This window comes from Dipodomys spectabilis, unplaced genomic scaffold, assembly GCF_019054845.1.
Source record: "Dipodomys spectabilis isolate Male_0828 unplaced genomic scaffold, ASM1905484v1 ptg000039l, whole genome shotgun sequence".
NCBI lineage: Eukaryota > Metazoa > Chordata > Mammalia > Rodentia > Heteromyidae > Dipodomys > Dipodomys spectabilis.
Genome location: NW_024870716.1, coordinates 7,363,447 through 7,383,471, shown reverse-complemented (window position 1 = coordinate 7,383,471; position 20,025 = coordinate 7,363,447). Strand labels below are relative to the sequence as shown.

The following is a 20,025-nucleotide window of genomic DNA, read 5'->3' as shown; positions in this document are numbered from 1 at the left end:
CGTTAAGTAGGTAGGTAATATGTTCAGTTAGAAGGGTCAAAATAACTTTAGGCTTCCAGAAGGAGGCCAGGAAAGCAGGTGAGTGGAAGCCTGAAATAGATCATGCGGAGAAGGCAGCTGCTCTGCCCCCAGCTGCTGTTACTGTCTAGGCCAAGAAGGAGACACTTGGAAATAGAGAAAAGGCCCAATCTGAGATGGCCAGGGTAAGTCTTCAGTTTGAGGTTTAGGCAGTTATCTAGGTAAAGATGCCATGTTTTGGAGACAATCATGACTAGAACAGTAACATGTTTGGGATGAGTATTCTGCTTTGACTGGTCTAAGTTTGAGATGTTGATGGGTTTCCATGTGGCTATGTGAAGAGGGAAATTAGGTATTCAAGCCTGTAGTCCAAGAGGGTTGTCTGGGGTAAAAATCTAAACTTAGTATTCATCATTCTGTGGACAATATTCAAAGCCCTTCACTGGGCAGCAATACCTAGACAAAAAACATAGAAAAGAGAGAGGGGGAGGGAGAGGTGGCTATTTAAAGGTTAAGGCAAAGATGAAGCATGTGAAAAGAAAACTGAACATAGGCATCAGGAAGACAGGATAACACAATACTATGACATTTTAGAAGTCAACGGAGCCAGGTATTATGGCTCACACCCGTTATCCTACCTACTCAAGAGGCTGAGATCTGAGGGTCAGTTCAAAGCCAGCCCAGGCAGAAATGTCCATGAAATTCTTATTTCTAAATAACTACCAAAAAAGCCAAAAGTGAAGGTGGGGCTCAAGTAGTAGAGCATTAGCCTCGAACAAAAAGGCTAAGAGGTAGATCATGAATTCAAGCTCCAGTAGGGGCACGCACGCATGCATGTATATGCACACACACACACACACACACACACAATGTCAGTAGAAGGAAGGGTTGTAAGGAGAAGGCAGGGCTTAGAAGGCTGACTGGCATGAGTACGTCACTGAATCTGGAAATGTGGGAGGCTGGAATTTTTTTCAGCTGTGGGGCTTGAACTCAGGGCCTAGGTACTGTCTCTGAGCTTTTCTTCTCAAGGCTCTGCCACTTGGAGCCACAGCTCCACTGCCTTTTTTTCTGGTGCTTAATTGGAGATAAGAATGTCACAGATTTTTCTGCCTGGGCTGGCTTTGAATTATGATCCTCAGATCTCAGCTGTCTCATTAGCTAAGATGATAGGCAGTAAGTCACTGGTCCCAGGCTGGAGTTTTGATAGCATTTTCAGGATGATGAGATGGACAGAAACCATATTGGCATGGGCTGGGCCAAAGATGTAAAATGCTTTAGTGAAGGAATGGTATTTGAAAGAGCAGCGATCCACTAAGAGGGGCCCAGGGGCACATTCCTTTGGTGTGTTCCTGTGCTGAGAACGGAGCAGAGAGCAGAAGGTACATTATCCTGAAGAAGAGGAGAGAGATGGGGAGTAAGGTTGTTTTGTTTATTGTTGTTCTTTGCTCTTCCTGGGGCTAAGCACTGTCACCACTTGAGCCACAAATCCACTTCTATTTATTTTGGGGGCTTCTTAATTGGAAGTAAGAGCCTCACATATTTTTCTACCTGGGCTGGCTTTATACCACAGTTCTCAGATTGCAGCCTCCTTAGTAGCTAGTGTTACAGATATGTATGAGCCACAAGTGCCTGGCTTCCTCCTGATTTTCTTGCTTTTTTTTGCCAGTTTGGGAGCCTGAACTCAGGGCTGGGCACCACTATGCCTGAGTTTCTGTTTGCTCAAGATTAGCACTCTGCTACTTGAGTCCCAGCGCCTCTTCTGGCTTTTTCTATTTATGTGGAACTGAGGAATGGAACCCAGGGCTTCCTGCATGCTAGACAAGCATTCTACTACTAAGCCACCTTCCCAGCTCTATCTTTCTATTCTTGTCCATTTTTTTTTTCTATAAGAACTTTGAAGGAACAGGGGCCATCTGCCTTGTCACCTCTGAGCAGTGCATGACACATAGCAAGGGCTGTATAACCAGTGAATGCATGAATCATTGCAAGCTCCAATAAGAAGTAGTCTGGACTAGAAACTGTAACAATGTTTTCAACCTCTCCTTATTTACAAATACATATAATTACAGCAATGTTTAAGAAACATTCTATAAGGTGTGTGTGTGTGTGTGTGTGTGTGTGTGTGTGTGTGTGTGTGTGTGTGTGTGTGTGTGTGTGTGTGTGTATGCCCATACTGGGTGGGGCTTGAACTCAGGGCCTGGACATTATACCTTAGTTATTTTGCTCAAGGATGTTACTTTATCGCTTGAGCCATGCCTCCACTTCTGACTTTTTGCTGGAGGATAGAGTCTCACAGACTTTGCTGCCTGGGCTGGCTTTGAACTGTGATCCTGAGATCTCAGCTTCCTGAGAAGCTAGGATTTCAGGTATGAACCACCAGTGCCTGGCTTCTATCATCCTTTTGCTTAGTCTATATGTCAAAGAAAAATGGAGAAAGCTATAAAACCATTTGCGCTTCTGGATTTACTTTCTTCCTGTCCCATGATGGTTTTGTTGAGTGTCTTTTCCACAGGCCTCTAGTAGGGATTTGGAGGTCGGAAGGGCTTGGAGAATGGATGGGTCCATCTGGGAAGTCACAGGCTGCCACAACCCCATCTTGCGTTCCCTTATCTTCCTGCCTTTTTCTAAGTAGTTGTTCTATGACCTCCTCCCAACACCCTCATTTTCCTTTCCCCCTCCCTGAAGCCCAATTGAAGTACAAGTATTTTTAGTGAAATACTCTGCCATCCTAGATGCCTCTGGGTGAAGCGCCATGCTGAGGGTATTTCTGAACAAGTCCCTGCACCCTCTACTTCACACTTATAAACTTCAGGGATTATGAAGGTGTCATATGCCCACAGGCTATAGTGTCAGTCCTTCAGTCAGAAATATTTTCCAGTCACCAACTACATGCCAGATGCTACCAGGCACTGAAGGCATAATAAAATAGGTCTCATTGCTCTGCTGCCAGGAACTGAAAACACCCACATGGAAAACAGAACCTGTTCTTTGGATTCAAAGCAAAATAAGAGCCAGAGACTCTATTATTAAATTAAATACAGAAATACCCAGCCAGGCATCTGTGGCTCACACCTGTAATCCTAGCTACTCAAGAGGCTGAGATCTGAGGATTACAGTTCAAAAATAGCCCGGGCAAGAAAGTCCAAGAGACTTTTATCTCCAATTATCAGCAAATGGAAGTAGAGATGTGGTTCAAGTGGTAGAGTACCAGCCTTAAGCAAAAAAAGATAAGGTAAAACATGGTGCCCAGATCTGGGGTTAGTGGTAGGGTGTTTACCTAGCATACACTAAGCCCTGGGTTCCATTCTTCAGTACCACATAAACAGAAAAAACCAGAAGTGGTGCTGTGGCTCAAGTGGTAGAGTGCTAGCCTTAAGCAAAAGAAGCTCAGGGACAGTGCCCAGGCCCTGGGTTCAAGCCCCGGGACTAGAAAAAAACAAAAACAAAACCATGGGGTTCCAAATTCAAGTACTAATACTGGAACATATACATACATACATAAAATACCCAGTGTGAAACTTGGCTTGAAATCACAGCTAAATATCCCAATATTCAAAGGCTCAACTTCATAATTTTGGGTTGGTGGTATGCCTCAAGTGGTAGAGTATCTGCCTAGCAAGTTCACAGTCCTGAATTCAAACCCCAGTACTACTAAAAATAAGCAAACTAAAAAAAGAAAAAAAAGATGTGAAGGGAAAAAAAAGGAGGAGGCTGCAATGCTTGATAAGAAATGTACTCATTATCTTGCCCATGTAATTGTAACCCCTCTGTACAGTATGTTCACAAAAAATTAAAATTTGAAAAAAAAGAAAAAAATGATGTTCCCATGATATTTACGATTTTGACAGATGAGTAGTAAAAATGGAAAGCTAATTTCTTTTGAATGTAGACACATAACTGTTGTTTGATGTGAAATTTTTCAGAATCAGAAAGAGTATTTGCATATATTTTTTTCCTTTGAGGAATTAGACTCAAATACAGAATGAAATGACTTAGCTAATCTGAGATGAAGTATTTTTAGAGTAGGTAAGGCACCATTTTCAGCGTAACATTCAAATATGGATTAATTTGCACTTCTTCTTTAACATCACTTGGACAGAAGTACTTCTTAGTTATCTTTAAGTAGTTGTACAGATGGGATTTTAACGTACTTCATGTCAGTTTCTGAGTACAGTGTATTTCACCCAATGTCACCCTTTCCATTATCCTCTCCCATCTCTCCCCTTTCCACCTTTGCGCTCTCCACTCTTCTCTCCCCTTCCCACCTTGAGTCTCATCGCTTCTGTCAAAATAAGTTTCAGATTCTTGATATTCACTTTGTTGAACTCTAAGTTGTTTGTTTAACAGAGTTAAACTATTGGAATCCTCCATATGAGAGGTGCCCCACACCCCAGGGTGTCTTTTTTGTAGTGTGTGTGTGTGTGTGTGTGTGTGTGTGTGTGTGTGTGTGTGTGTGTGTGTGTGTGCGCGCGCGCGCGCGCCAGTACTTGAACTCAGAGCCTTGTATTTTCACTAGGTTGGGCTTGAATTAAGGGCCTTATACTCTGAAGAGTATATACTCTGAAGAGTCTGGTTTTTTTTCTTTTTTTCCAGATGTCTCTCTACCACTTGAGCTATACTTTCAATTACCACAAGGAATTTTTATTGGGGTCCATTAAGCTTATTTTGTATGATGTGATTTTGATCAAAACCACTTAGCTACAGAAAGTTTTTCCTCCTGTTATCCTCAAGGGACCCTGGGTATGACTCAAGAATCAGGGTTGAGAAATCACCTACTATACTTTTAGTGCTGTCAGGAAGAAATTTAGATTCAGGCATTAGAAATTAGCTTAATTTTTTTCATGAGTGAGAAAGCAGATTGGTAATTTAGCATTTGTTTTTAACATACAAACTAACACATTTCTCTACTTTTTTTTCTTTTTTGGTTGGCCATGGGGTTTGAACTCTGGGCCTGAGTACTGTCCCTGAGCCCTTCAGCTCAAGGTGAGCATGATACCACTTGAGCCACAGCGCCACTTCCAGTTTTCTGGTGGATAATTGGAGATAAAAAAAAAAAAAATCTCATAGGCTTTCCTGCCCGGGCTGGCTTTGAACTGCAATCCTCAGATCTCAGCCTTCTCAGTAACTAGGATTACAGGTGTGAGCCACTAGTGCCAGCTCTACTTTTCTTTTTTGTAAAGTGAAGAGAATACATTGTTCATAAATTGTTATGTTTCCATTGGCTGACAGACAATGTCCATCTCATGAAAAGAAATATCCAGTTATCAGTAAAAAGGAAAGGATAAAAGAAAATCACCTTTGGGGATTAAAATGGTATTGGACTTTTTTCTGTTAAGATTTAACAAAACTTTTTAGCTTTCCTGGAAATTAGGGACAAAAAGAACTACCAATTACAATACAATAATCCTTGAAGTTAATTGCATTTCGGGGTAGCTAAAATGATATCTGTTGTGAGCTGAACTGTAGCTTACCAAAGGTTTATATTGAAATCCTGATATTCGCAGCCCCTTGCAAAGATGACTTTCTTTGAAAACACAGGGTTGTTGAAGGAAGTCAAGTAAAGCTGAAGTCATACTACATTAGGTAAAACCTATATCCAATAGCTTGGCCTCAAATCCAGTGGCTAACCTCCAGACTCAATGGCTGGTGTCTATAAAAAGAAAGAAACAGACATGCAGACAGAGAATAGAGCGATACAGCCAGGTAGCCAGGAACTCAAGGCAACTGTAAGAAAGCACTCAGAAGTAGGAATAGATAATGAAGGATTCTGGAAACATGAGAGGAAATACTGCCACATTCCTTTGATATTGAACATCTTGCCTCCAGAATAGGAACAGAATGAGAACAAATTACTGTTGCTTAAAACCAAAAACAAACAAACAAAAAAAACCCCGTCAGAGTTGCCCAGAGTTGGTGGCTCATTCCTATAATCCTAGCTACTCAGGAGGCTGAGATATGAAGACAGTGTTTCAAAGCTGTTCCAGTCAGGAAAAGTCCCTGAGATTCTTTCTCCAATTAACCCAGCAAAAAGCTGTTCTTCCAGCAATCCCACTTTTTGGGCATTTTTATCCAAATGTTCACAAACAAGACCACACTAAAGCTACCAGCACAACTATGTTTATTGAAGCATTATTTACCATAGCTAAGATATGGAACCAACCCAGATGCCCCTCAGTAGATGAATGGATCAAGAAAATGTGGTATATATACACAATGGAATTCTATGCCTCCATCAGAAAGAATGACATTGCCCCATTTGTTAGGAAATGGAAAGACTTGGAAAAAATTATATTATGTGAAGTAAGGCAGGCCCAAAGAAACATAGGTCCCATGGTTTCCCTTATTTGCAATATCTAGTATATGTCTGAGTCAAGCAGAAAAGGTCAGATAAGTTAATGTTAGGGAAATGAACTCTAAGATATGTATTCAAATGTTTTTTTCTTTTATGGGATTGTTTCTAACACATATTTCTTTGTTGCTTTGTATGTCCCTCCCCCACAGTATAACCCCTGCTTTCACTGTATTTGATGTCGGTATAATTTGTGGAGGGGAAGGGAAAAAACAAATCGTTTAAATAGGGATACAGGTGGACCCATTGCAACAATGAGCTGTACAAGTTGTTATGTCAAAAACAAACTTTACAACTTTGTTGGGGGGGAAAGGGGGAGCAAGAATGGGGGGGTGGGGGGGGGGAGGGTGGGAAGGGATGGGAAGGGGAAACAAAGGAGGAGGCTATAATGCTTGATAAGATATGTACTCATTATCTTGCCCATGTAATTGTAACCCCTCTATGCAGTATTTTCACAATAAAATTTTTTTAAAAAGCTGGTCTTCCAGCTAGAAGTGATAGAGCACTAGACTTGAATAAAAAAGTCAAGTGAGAACACTGAGTTTAAGCCCCAGTACTGGCATAAGAGGAATAGAATAGAATAGAATCTCACAGTCTGGGGCTTTGGTATCCCCAGGATTTAATACAGTAGGTAAGTAAGGTTTCCACAGATAATTCTTTCACATTCATAGATACAGAAGATAAAATATATGCACATAATTAAAATAAGCAAGCAAAATGTATATAACTTCAAGTAGGCATACAAGAAGCATAAGGTTATTCACAGAAATTTGCCCTGATGGTTAAACTACAAAGAGCTGTAGAAGTTCCAAGACAAAACATTTATTGTACATTTCTGCTCCTGGAATAATAAGTCACATAAAATTCACCTTAAAATGTCTCCCTTTATGACATTAACAAGAGATGATCTAGCATTTATAGAGGGCCTATTATGTGCCAAGCCCAGTAAAAGTCATTTTATTATTAGTCTGTAAACTAATCCTTACAAAAACTCTGAGAAATGATTGCAACTTCATTTGCCAAATAAGGAAATGATAAAGAAGTTGTTGAAGCTATAAAAGTGAATCCCCTAAGTGAGAATCTGAACTTGGGTGTCAGGGCATATCTCCATTTTGTGGGGCCTAAATTAATACAATATGTTAGAGGAGGAGTAGACAAAGACAAGAAAATCAAGGATATAAATGTCTAATCTTGTATAAGTTTAACTTTTATTTCATTAGTTCTCACCTGGGTGTCTCTGACTTCCACAAATTCTTTTTTTTGGGGGGGAGGGTCCAGTTGTGGGGTCTGAACTCTGGGCCTGGGTGCTGTCCCTCAGCTCTTCAAATCAAGGCTAGTGCTCTACCACTTGAGCCACAGCACCACTTCCGGTTTCCTAGTGGTTGATTGGAAATGAATCTCACGGACTTTCCTGCCCGGGCTGGCTTTGAACTGAGATCCTCAGATCTCAGCCTCCTGAGTAGCTAGGATTACAGGCATGAGGCACCCAACTTGTATCTCCTATTAACCAACAAAGAGCAGCAAATGGAGCTATAGCTCAAATGGTCAAGACCCAGCCCTAAGCAAAAAAAAAAAGAAAATCAAAAATGAGTATGAAGCCCTGAGTTCTAGCCCCAGTACTGGCACACACACACAAATGAACACACACACACACACACACACACACACACACACACACACACACACACACATACACACACAGAGGCTTTTGTTAAAAAAATAAAGTACTGCTATTAAGCTTATTATGACTAGCATAATATTTCATTATAACACTTCACCATATAATCCCACTAACTCTTAAGTTGTTTGTTCCTGTGTTTTTTCTGAAGTTTTAAGTATTTATTTGATATTATTTATGATATCACCTACTGATGTCCAAATATGGAATACCCAATTAGTATCTTACATTCCCTCCCCTAATTGCTTGTCCTTATATTTTTTCCAACTTCTTCTCCCAAGAAGTCTTTTGTACCATTGTTTTAATGGTATTCATCACAATGTCAAGAGAGGCCTGTCTTCCTTTATTACATAAAACCTTTCCTTTTAGAATTAATGCTAATGCTTATTTGTAAGCATTATTTGTTACACCTCTCTCCAACTCTTGAAGATCTGTGTAAACCCTTCTAAAAACCACGTTCCGCAAAGTTACCGGGTAATTTATCTGCCAAGGCCAGTTAGTTCCCTCAATTCATGGGGACTCCTGCAAGAGTTCCAAATGCTCCTCTTGTCCTCTAGTCCTGCAGCCCAGATGCTGCCCTGAGACCCCGTATGGCCCTTCCTCATGGGAGGTTCCAGGTCTCTAGATACAACTGACATTTGGCCAAGGATGGCCATATGAGGTTGCACATGCGCATCCAATCTCAAGGTTACTTGCAAGGGTACCCAAAAGATAGCAAATGCGCAGAGGGCTCAAGGATGCATGGCTGTGCTAACCCAGCAGGGACATACAACCTCAAAGAATTCAGTGAGAAAAGCCTCACTTATTCCATTTATCCTACACTCCTTCATTTGGCCAAAGCTTACTTACCTCATGGTGGTTTCCAAAGAGTATATAGGAAGACACAGTTCCTGAGTTCATTACATGCGTAAAATGTCTTTATATTTGACACTCATATATATTTAATATATTATTTTTAACAGAGTTTTGAAAGCATTATATTATGGTCCTTAAGCTTTCACGAGGAGACTCAAGTCAGATTAATTCCAAGTCTTAACTGAAAACTCTGGATTTTATTCCCAATCTGGAAGATTTTTTTTTTCTGGTTCTGGGTCTTGACCTCAGGGCTTAGGCACTGTCCCTGAGCCTCTTTGTGCTCAAGGCTAGCACTCTACCACTTGAGCCACAGCGCCACTTCCGGCTTTTTCTGTGTATGTAGTACTGAGGGATGGAACCCAGGACTTCATATATGCTAAGCAAGCAAGCACTCTACCATTAAGCCACAATTCCAGCCCAGGAAGATTTCTTTTTAAGGTCATTGTTCCCCCCCCCCCACCTCCAACCCCCCTCATTCTCTAGAATTCCTAATGGGTGCCTGGCATTGTTCATTTTCATTTAGTGTGTTGGAGATTATCATTTGCCCATTCAAGAATTTTCCTTCAGTTATTTATCTTTTTAAAACAATTACCTTTACCTTCAAATAGTTGGACAAGGCGCTTCAATTCAACATATCAATTAATGTACTCAATGCATCTTGATCAATGCTACCCCCTTTCATCATTCTCCTCACCATCTATCCTGGCCCTCATCCATACCCTCAATTTGTTTTTCTTTTCTTTATTATGGTCCTGGAGCTTGAACTCAAGACTTAGGTGCTGCCTCTCAGCTTTTTTTTGCTCAAGTCTGGCACTCTACTACTTGAGCCACAGCTCCACTTCTGACTTTCGGTTGCTTAATGAGAGATAAGAATCACACAGACTTTCTTGCCTGTGCTGGCTTGAACATGAATTCTCAGATCTCAGCCTCCCTCCAGTAACTAGTATAACAGTCCTGTGCTTAAAGCTTTCTCTTGTTACTGTGTATCTCCTTTCCCTTTTTATCCCCTCTGTCCCTTTTTTGTTATCATGTGATTGCTACAGGCTCTCAAACTATTCCCTTATTGCTCTGAGGATATCATATATCATAAGGTTTCATCTGTACCCTGTATTATTTGTTTCCACTAAGATTCTCATTTTCTGCTTATTTTGTTGTTTGTATCACTTAGAAAAAGCTACTCACAAATGTTTGAAAAATTATCACCTATCTATTCAAAGCATTTGATAGACACTGAAAGGAGGGAGGCACAGTTAAAGAGAATTAGAAGGTGTGATGTTTGGTTGTAATTTTTCTGAAGCCTTCCTGTAATTTGTACATTTTCAGTCAGTTTGTTGGTCTCAGAAGGAAGCCCTCCTAACAGATTTGAGAGAAACAAGGAGCTATACACCAACAGCTTATGGTCCAGTAGCCCACAAAGACCAATGAATGTGTCATTGAAAAGCCAAGATGACCATGCTTCCCAAGGTCCTGTTCATACCTGTTCCCTTAGTGCAATGAAGGTACCCCCTGGACTCCTAAAAGTCTCAGCTGCGCACTGGTTGGTCCCACCTATTATTCTGGCTATTAAAGAGGCTGAGACTGGAGGATTGTGATTTAAATTCATCCCATGCAGAAAAGACTGTGACTCTTTTTTTTTTGGGGGGGGGGTTCCAGTCCTGGGGCCTGAACTCTGGGCCTGGGCGCTGTCCCTCAGCTCTTCAGCTCAAGGCTAGTGCATGCAAGGCAAGCGCTCTACCACTGAGCCACCTTCCCAGCCCAAGACTCCAATTAACCTACATGGAAACAAAAGTAGAGCTGTGGCTCAAGCTGTAGAGCACCAGCTTTGAGTGTGTAAAGCTAAGGAAGCAGCAGCTCCCAGGCCCTAAGTTCAAGGCACACACAAAAATTTTCATTAGCCCATCACCAAAACAGCAGCAAGAATTCTTACTCATGGATCTGAAGAGTAAAAGAAACATAGTCACTTGTGAGTCTTTAATCCCAACAGGATGCGGGCTTTATAATCAAATGCACTGTAACTGTTGGTCCTGATTACATCTGGGCTCCTCTACTGCCACTTCTGCAGCTAGCAGCAGGTATATGACATTCACCATCTTACCCAAGAATTTCCTGGGCCTGCTGCAGGAGTGTCTGCTCCCTACAAGAAATAAGGTCAGCTGGAAGCCCGCGGCTCACACTTCTAATCCTAGCTACTCAGGAGGCAGAGATCTGAGGATCGTGGTTCAGAGCCAGCCCGTGCAGGAAAGTCTATGAGACTCTTATCTCCAATTAACCACCTGAAAACCAGAAGTGGTCCTGTGGCTCAAGTGGTATAGTGCTTGCCTTGAGCTGAAGAGCTCAGAGACAATGCCCAGGCCCATACTCCAGGAAGGAAGGAAAGAAGGAAGGAAAGAAGGGAAGAAGGAAGGGAGGGAGGGAGGGAGGGAGGGAGGGAGACAAGGAAAGGAAAGGAAAGGAAAGGAAGGAGGGCAGGAAGTCCTGGAAGGATCTGGGGAACGGGGAAACAAGCTGAGGTTCTTGACAGATACACCACCTGACAAGTAGGCTGGATTTTTGTGTTCATTTATTATACATTTATTTATACATTCATTTATTATACATGTTAGTTTTCCCAGGGAGTATTTGTGTGTATACTATATGGGTGTATACTATACATGTATGTATATAAATATGTATGCATATATTTATGCATTCTATCCTTGCAATACTTTCCAAGACAGTTATAGAGATTATTTAGCCTTGCATAAATGTCCTACAAGTTTGTTTCCATTGTCTTCTTGGAATCATTAAAATGAAAAAGTTAAATTTGAAGTAAATTGTGCCCCAAATAACTTTGACTTGGTTTATAAATGAAATGTTGATCATTTCAAATAATAATTTCTTATTGTAGTTTATAAAAGATGTGGTTTAATCTAGTGGAAAAAAATTTCCCTTCTCCTGATGAGGACATATTAGTGATTTGGACCACCAATTAAAGAAGCTGAAAGAAATTACACTTAAATTTTAAATATACATACAAAATTCTGCTTTAAAAGCACCAAAGGAAAAAGCTTATAATTTAGTGTATTTTCCACTACTTTGCACTGAACATGCGCATGCTGGTATTAGGTCTTAAACTCAGGACCCTATATTCTATGTTGGTTGTTTTTCTCAAGGCTGTCACTCTACCACTTGAGCCACATCCCCACTTGCAGCCTTTTGCTGATTAACTGGAGATAAGAATGTCAAGGACTTTCTGTGTACAGTCTAGCTTCAAAGTTCAATCCTCAGTTCTCAGCCTCTTGAGTATCTAGGATTACAGGTATATATCACCAGTGCCTTGCCATCTCTATTCTCTTTAAACACTGAACAGCTTTTTTGTTCTGAAAAACTGGATTTGTCATTTTTCACTTTATATCATGGTGTGAAAGGATCTTGCTAAAAATGTGCTTTTGTAGCCCATGTATATCCTACAACGAGTTACTTTATTTACATTTAGCATCAAATTTTACTCTGTGTGTGTGAGAGAGACTCTGTGTGTGTGTGTGTGTGTGTGTGTGTGTGTGTGTGTGTGTGTGTGTGCCCACAACACATGTGTTGTAGTAACTGGTCCTTTAACTTAGGACCTAGTGCTCTTGTGTGGCTTTTTTCATCTAGACTGGCAGTTTGTCACTTGATTCATACCTCTATTTCAGCTTTTGGCTGGTGAATTGTATGTTTAAGCCCCATGGACTTTCCTAATTGGGCTGGCTTTGAACCTCAGTCTTCAGATCTCAGCCCAGTGAGTAGCTAAGATTACAGGCGTGTACAGGCATGAGCTGCCAGAGCCTGGCCAAGTTTTACTTTTAATAGAAGAAAAGCAATTCATTTTTTTTATGTGTTTATATGTGTGTGGAAGTGGGTTGCTGGTTCTGGAGCTTGAACTCAGGGCCTAGGCACCGTCCCTTGAATTTTTCACTCAAGGCTAGTGCTCTACCAGTTGAATCAAAGCACTACTTGCAGCTTTTTGGTGGTTAGAGAAGTCTCATGGACTTTCCTTCCTGGTGTGGCTTTCAGAATGATTGTCAGATCTCAATCCCCTGAGTAATTAGGATTACAGGTATGAGCTACTCATGCCCCACTAGAGTAGAGGGTGGTGGTTCATTGGGACATGTCTATATATGCAAACAATATATGTAGATCAGTGTTTGCCAGGGGCTAGTGCTCCTTCTACTTCCAACAAATCCATTCAACTTCAACTTAGTTCAGTTTTCTCAAATGATTTAATGCTTACCAATCTAATGTTAGTTTTTTGCAAGCAGTTTTGCTAGTCTTAGCTGCATTATCAAGGAATACAATGAATAATTTCCCCAAAATCCTGTAGAGTCAAGAAAAGCCACTGGAATGAGTGCCTTTCATTCCCATATCCTCCAAGTTCCCCTTCTAGCAGATACCTTCTGACCACAGCCATTCACATCGCTTCCCTGATCCCAATTTTTCCTGGTGTTGGAAGACTTGATACTCTTCTTATTTTTACCCACTGAGTTTTTGCTTCTTCCTTTAAATCTGCCCCCATTTTCTTTACCCAATCATATAAATTTATGAGACTCAGAGATTAGCTATTCTACCATTATCTCCCCAAGAAGCCCTTTACTGGCAAAAGTAGCTATTTATAAAAGACTCATTGAAAGGTTTTTTTTAAAAAATCAAATTGAAGGGGTTTTCCCCCACCACTCTGGATTCAACTCAAGCATCATTTAATATATATCCTTTTCTAGTAAGAAAAAAATCACAAAGTAAACCTTTTTAATCTGGTTACTGGCCTTTAATTATTTTAACTGCCACTATTAAGTTGCATCATAGATCCAAAGAAAATACTGTGTGTTATTTTCTGGCTAGTGATTGATGAAATGCTACTGAGTAAGATTAGGTCATAATCTTCAGTATGTGCCTTGGAATTTGGAAGCTATACCATCAATTAGCAATAATGCTGATAACCTGTATTTTATACAGCAAGTAATTTGTTTTTCCATAGAAACTGGGAGAAGAAGAGAAGGAACCAATCATTATACATTTGCCACAAATCATGTGTAGTAAGTATCATAGACTAAGAGATACTCTTTACAGCCTTTTTATTTAAATCTTAACATCTTTATATGGTGAAGTGCATGTATATATACAAAGACAAGTCTTTGTCAGATTTCTAATTAACCATTACATATTAACTTGCTTTTATTTCTCAATTTTAGGCTAGCTATTTGATGCTTCCTTTCTTATTTAAGTTTTTGGAGAACTAAATATCCATGTCTTTAAAACCAAGCTTCCAGGGGCGTTGCTTGCCAAACCAAAAGTTGCTAACTTAGCTGATTTTTTCAGTTTTCTTTTTCTATTGAAGCAAATTCAGACCTCAGTGTTTCTTATTCCATGTTTTAAAAAAGGTGAGAACTATACAATTTCTCCTAAGTAGCAAACAATAGGATGGACACTTAGAAATGAATGATAAGAAAAAATAAGATTTAAATCATTTAAATAAACATTTGTGTAGCTCATTAAGCACCAGTCCATTTGTTTTTATTTATTTGTTTGTTGCTGGTACTGGAACTTGAACTCAGGGCCTGGGCACTGCCCCTGAGCAGGCACTGTACCACTGGAGCCACACCTCCATTTCCAACTTTTTGGTAGTTAATTAGAGATAAGATTCCCATAGACTTTCCTGCCTTGTCTGGCTTCAAATTGTGATCCTCAGATCTCAACTATTGAGTAGCTAGAATTACACACATGAGCCAACACCCAGTTTCCTTTGGCTTATTTTTTAAGAGAAACTGAAGCAGTGTGGTAATTCCACCAATTCCTGGTTAATAAGTCATTGTTTAGCAATTTTCTTATATTAGAGATCATGACCTGGTTGAAAAAGATTAGTGAACAGATTGCTTCAAGTTGGATTTACAGAATCAAGGATGATGTTCTAATGGGTTGAAAGCTTTCTGTACAAGTTAACATTGTTTAAAAATAAAAATTAGCATTATTAATCCCATGAGACTTCACTTCTTAGGGCACAACAGCTCAGTGGCTCACCATTCCGAGAGTCTACCTTACCAGAGGTCTCTCCTCCTAACGTTCCAGACCCATGAGTACTTTGGTTGGCAGTCCTGGCATACATATATTCAATGCCATACATACATCACAAGGCACACATACATTTATACATTCAGCGGTGAAGCATATAAAGACATGTATGAATTCACAACATTTAAATGCAATCTATAAGAAGTATAGAGCCAGGTGCCCGTGGCTCATACAAATATTCCTAGCTATGGGAAGGCTGAGATCTAAGGATCGTGGTTATAAGCCAAACCAGAAAAGGCAGAAAAGGTCCTTGAAAATCTTTATCTCCAATTAACCAGAAGAGAGCTACAAGGGTTGCTCTGGCCCAAGTGGCAGAGTGCCAGCTTTGATCACAAAAGCTAAAGGACAGCATTCAGGCCATGAGTTCAAGCCCCAATACTGCCACACTAAATGAATTCATTAAATAAATAAATGGAAGGGCATGGAAATAGCACAATGAGCTCCCTTTTTGTATTGTGAAAATACTGTACAGAGGGGGTACAATTACATGGGCAAGATCATGAGTATATTTCTTATCAAGCATTGTAGCCTCCTCCTTTGTTTCCCCTTCCCATCCCTTCCCAGCCTCCCCTGCCCCCCTCCTGCCCAATCTTCCCCCCCCCCCACCAAAGTTGTAAAGTTCATTTTCTTTTTTTTAATTGTGAAAATACTGTACAGAGGAGTTACAATTACATGGGCAAGATAATGAGTACATTTCTTATCAAGCATTGTAGCCTCCCCCTTTGTTTCCCCTTCCCATCCCTTCCCATCCTCCTCCCCCTCCCCCACCCAATCCTCCCCGTTCCCTTCCCCCCCCCACCAACGAAAGTTGTAAAGTTCGTTTTCGACATAACGACTTGTATGGCTCATTGTTGCAATGGGTCCACCTGTATCCCTATTTAAACGATTTGTTTTTCCCCTTCCCCTCCACAAATTATACCGACATCAAATACAGTGAAAGCAGGGGTTATACTGTGGGGGAGGGACATACAAAGCAACAATGAAATCATCTTATAAATGTGTTAGAAACAATCGCATGAAAGAAAAAAAAACATTTGAATACATATCTTAGGGTTCATTTCCCTAACATCAACTTATCTGACCTTTTCTGCTTGACTCATACGTATACTAGATATTGCAAATAAGGGAAACCATGGGACCTAAGTTTCTTTGGGCCTCCCTTACTTCATGTAATATAATTTTTTCCAAGTCTTTCCATTTCCTAACAATGGGGCAATGTCATTCTTTCTGATGGAGGCATAGAATTCCATTGTGTATATGTACCACATTTTCTTGATCCATTCATCTACTGAGGGGCATCTGGGTTGGTTCCATATCTTAGCTATGGTAAATAATGCTGCATTAAACATAGTTGTGCTGGTAGCTTTAGTATGGTCTTATTTGTGATCATTTGGGTAAATGCCTAAAAGTGGGATTGCTGGGTCATAGGGGAGCTCTATGTGGAGTCTTTTGAGGAACCTCCATACTGCTTTCCAAAGTGGTTGAACAAGTTTACACTCCCACCAACAATGAAGTATGGTTCCCTTCTATCCACATCCCCTCCAGCATCTGTTATTAGAGTTCTTGATTATAGCCATTCTAACTGGGGTGAGGTGGTATCTCAATGTTGTTTTGATTTGCATTTCTTTTATGGCTAGGGAGGTTGAGTATTTCTTCATGTGTCTATTGACCATCCTTCTTTCCTTTTCATAGAAGTTTCTCTTTAAGTCTTTAGCCCACTTATTTATTGGGCAGTTGTTTCTTTCAGGATTTGTTGTTGGGGGATTTAATTTTTTGAGTTCCAGGTATATTTTAGATATGAGACCCTTGTCCATTGTATGGCTAGTGAAGATCTTCTCCCTATCCGTGGACTTTCTATTGATCTTGCTAGCTATGTCCTTTGCCATGCAGAAGCTCTGCAATTTCATGCAATCCCATTTGTCCAACCTTTCTTTGATTTGTTGTGTTTCTGGGTCTCTATTAAGAAAATTTCGGCCTGTGCCAACAAGACCTAGGGTTTCTCCTATTCCATTCCAGAGTGTCTGCTTTGACTCCGAGGTCTTTGATCCATTTGGAGTTGATTCTGGTGCGGGTGATATATAAGGATCCAGCTTTAGTTTTCTACAAGTAGATAACCAATTTTTGAGCTCCCTTTTTATAACTAATGCATAGACATACTTAAAATCATCATGAAATTTTCAAAAGTACAATAGAACACAAAGTACCACATGGACTTTGAAAAAGCATATATTTTAATAATTAGATCTGTATCTAAATTGATATCCAATTGATTGCTCTCCTGAAATTTAGCTTTAATGAAATTTATTTTAGTCATGATTAAAGGTGGTGGGCCCATATTCCATTACTCAAAGCTGTGTTTTTCTTTGCAGTTTCATATATTGTAAAAAGTCCAAGTTTATTGAGAAAAGTGCTTGAGATACCATTTTTATATCTTAAAACATTAGTGGGTCTTTCTTTTTCTGGGACAGTCTGTCAACACAATCAACTATGTGGTAGATGAAACTAGTTTTTGGTGAAGTGCTTTCTACTTGTCAGACTTTCATGAATCTTAGACCCTTCTTATGGAATCTTCTCTGTTTTCTTTGGAGAATCTATCTTTTTTTTTAATGTCAGTCATAGGGCTTGAACTCAGGGCCTGGGCATTGTCCCTGAGCCTTTGTGCACAAGGCTAGCACTCTAACACTTTGAGCCAGAACTCCATTTCTGGTTTTCTGATGGTTAACTAGAGAGAAGAGTCTCATGGACTTTCCTACCCGGGCTGGCCCTGAACTGTGATCCTCAGATCTAAGCCTCCTGAGTAGCTAGGATTACAGGTACAAGGCTGTATTACTTTTTATTGTTGTTTCTAGGGCAAAAATTCTGGCATCAATAATTTAAATGTGGAAGGATTTATTTATTTATTTATTTATTTTTGGGTCCGGTCATGAGGCCTGAAACTCTGGGCCTGGGCGCTGTCCCTCAGCTCTGCAGCTCAAGGCTAGCACGCTACCACTTGAGCCATAGCACCACTTCCGGCTTTTTTCTTTTTGCTTATGTGGTGCTGAGGATTCGAACCCAGGGCCTCAGGCATGCAAGGCAAGCGCTCTACCACTGAGCCACCTTCCCAGCCCTGGAAGGATTTATTTTTAACTTACCCTATCAGCAGTGTCAGTCCTTAGTCCCCTGGCTGTGTTTTCTGGTCTTGTGTTGAGATCCAGTATCATGGGGGCATGAACTTGTGGTAGACATTGTTTAACTCATGGCAACCCAGAACAGAGAAAGACAGAAATAGGTCAACAGAAAAGACCATAGACCTCAAGGGCCCGCCCCTGTGACCCACTTCCTCCAGTGAGCCCCTCCTCCCACAGCCTCCAGCTTCTCTGAAAATAGTCACCAGCTGGGATCCAAGCTTACAAACCTATGAGCCTATGGGCAACATTTCAGATTCAGATTCCCAACAGACTCCAACTAAGTCAGCTAACTTCCTGGCCTTATGCCCACTGAGTCATCTGATCTATGTGTAAAACAGGGTTAATCATAATGCGGATCTCCTAGCATAGGGCCTCAAAGATGCCTAAGTGTAACGTTCCTAGACCAAGTCTCACACAGAGTCTTATTATCCTAATGAGGTGTCAAGACTAGACAGCCAGAACTTACCTTTCATGGCTTTTCTCCTGGGCCTGTCCTCACCAGCACTGTTGAGTCTCTATTTTCCCTAGCTCCGGTTTGTCTGTCTTCTGTTTTATTTTTCAGGAGTTTAGTTATATTGTGTCTAACATAGAAAATCAATGAACCTAAGCTGTTGTGGAAGACCAACTTGGAAAGAACAAGAGCCATGGAACCAGAGAAACTCAGACACAAATCTTAAGAACTTTGTGACTGGCACTGAAATACTTAAGCTCTTTGACCTGTGGTTTCTTTATCTGGAAAATTTTAAGATGACTGTAATTTTTTTCAATCTTTTGTTTCATGTTGTTTTTGTACTAAGAGGAGAGAACTCATACATTGGTCACAGCGATTTCTGCTAATATATACATTTCTGGAATAAACAAACACATTTTTACTTTTCCATCAGTCTTAGCTTTCACAAATATTGCTTTCAAGTCAGGTTCCTGTGGCTCATACCTGGAATCATAGCTACTTAGGAGGCTGACAGCTGAGGATCAGGGCTCGAGGCTAACCCAGGCAGAAAAGTCCTTCAGATTCTTATTTCCAATTAACCAGCAAAAACCTGAAAGTGGTGATAACGTTGAGTGAAAAATGAGAGTTGGAGGGCCCTAGTTCAAGACCTAACACCAGCACAAAAAGAAAAAAAAAAGGGAAGTAATATTGCTTCCATGTAAATATAGAGAAAGCTGCTTTGAATCTCTAACCTTAGGATAATCTGCTCTTCCTTTTCTTGGTAAACTACAATGATATCACTTAAATGATGGAAATCAAATTTAGATAAAATTTAGTGCTTGCCAATACTATACTTGGACTGAAAGTTACTTGAAAAAAATAATGTCCATATTCTAACTCCAAGAACCTTTTATGTGATATTATTTAGAAAGAAATATGTTGTACATGGCCAAGCACTGGTAGCTCATGCCTGCAATCCTTGCTACTCAGGAGGCTGAGATCTGTGGTTCTTGATTCAAAGCCAGCCTGGCAGGAAAGTCTGTGAAACCCTTATCTCCAATTCACCACCAAAATGCCAGAAGTAGAGTTCTGGCTCAGATGGTAGAGTGCTAGTCTTGAGCAAAAAAAAGCTCAGGACAATGCCCAAGGCTTGGTATTCAAGTCCCAGGACCAGAATAACAACAACAAAATAGATCATTAATACAGTCAGAATATTCTGCAAAAGAAAGAGTCAGAATGAGTTGAGAAGACATTTAAACCAAAGAGCTTGAAATCTGTGTGGTGTTATGGGTCTGTTGATGCATGAGTGGGAGGTAGAGCTAGGAGGAAAACGATGCAATGAATAGAATTACCACACTACAAACAAATAACTTTAATCATAATCTTATCCATGAGCCAAAAGTGTGCACATAGCATATTTATTTAACAACAGACATTTACAAAA

At 40.3% G+C, this 20,025-nt stretch overlaps 1 protein-coding gene across 1 annotated transcript in view; it reads right to left on the bottom strand.

Annotated features, from left to right (window-relative positions):
- The window catches only part of LOC122106201 (golgin subfamily A member 6-like protein 22), a gene marked incomplete at its 3' end in the record, with an annotated part of 37,197 nt that extends 19,013 nt beyond the window's left edge, over positions 1–18,184 (bottom strand). Inside the window, 1 exon segment of the mRNA XM_042677500.1 lies at positions 18,116–18,184. Coding sequence (XP_042533434.1) covers positions 18,116–18,184 — 69 coding nt within the window.
- Between the last annotated feature and the right edge of the window lie 1,841 nt (positions 18,185–20,025).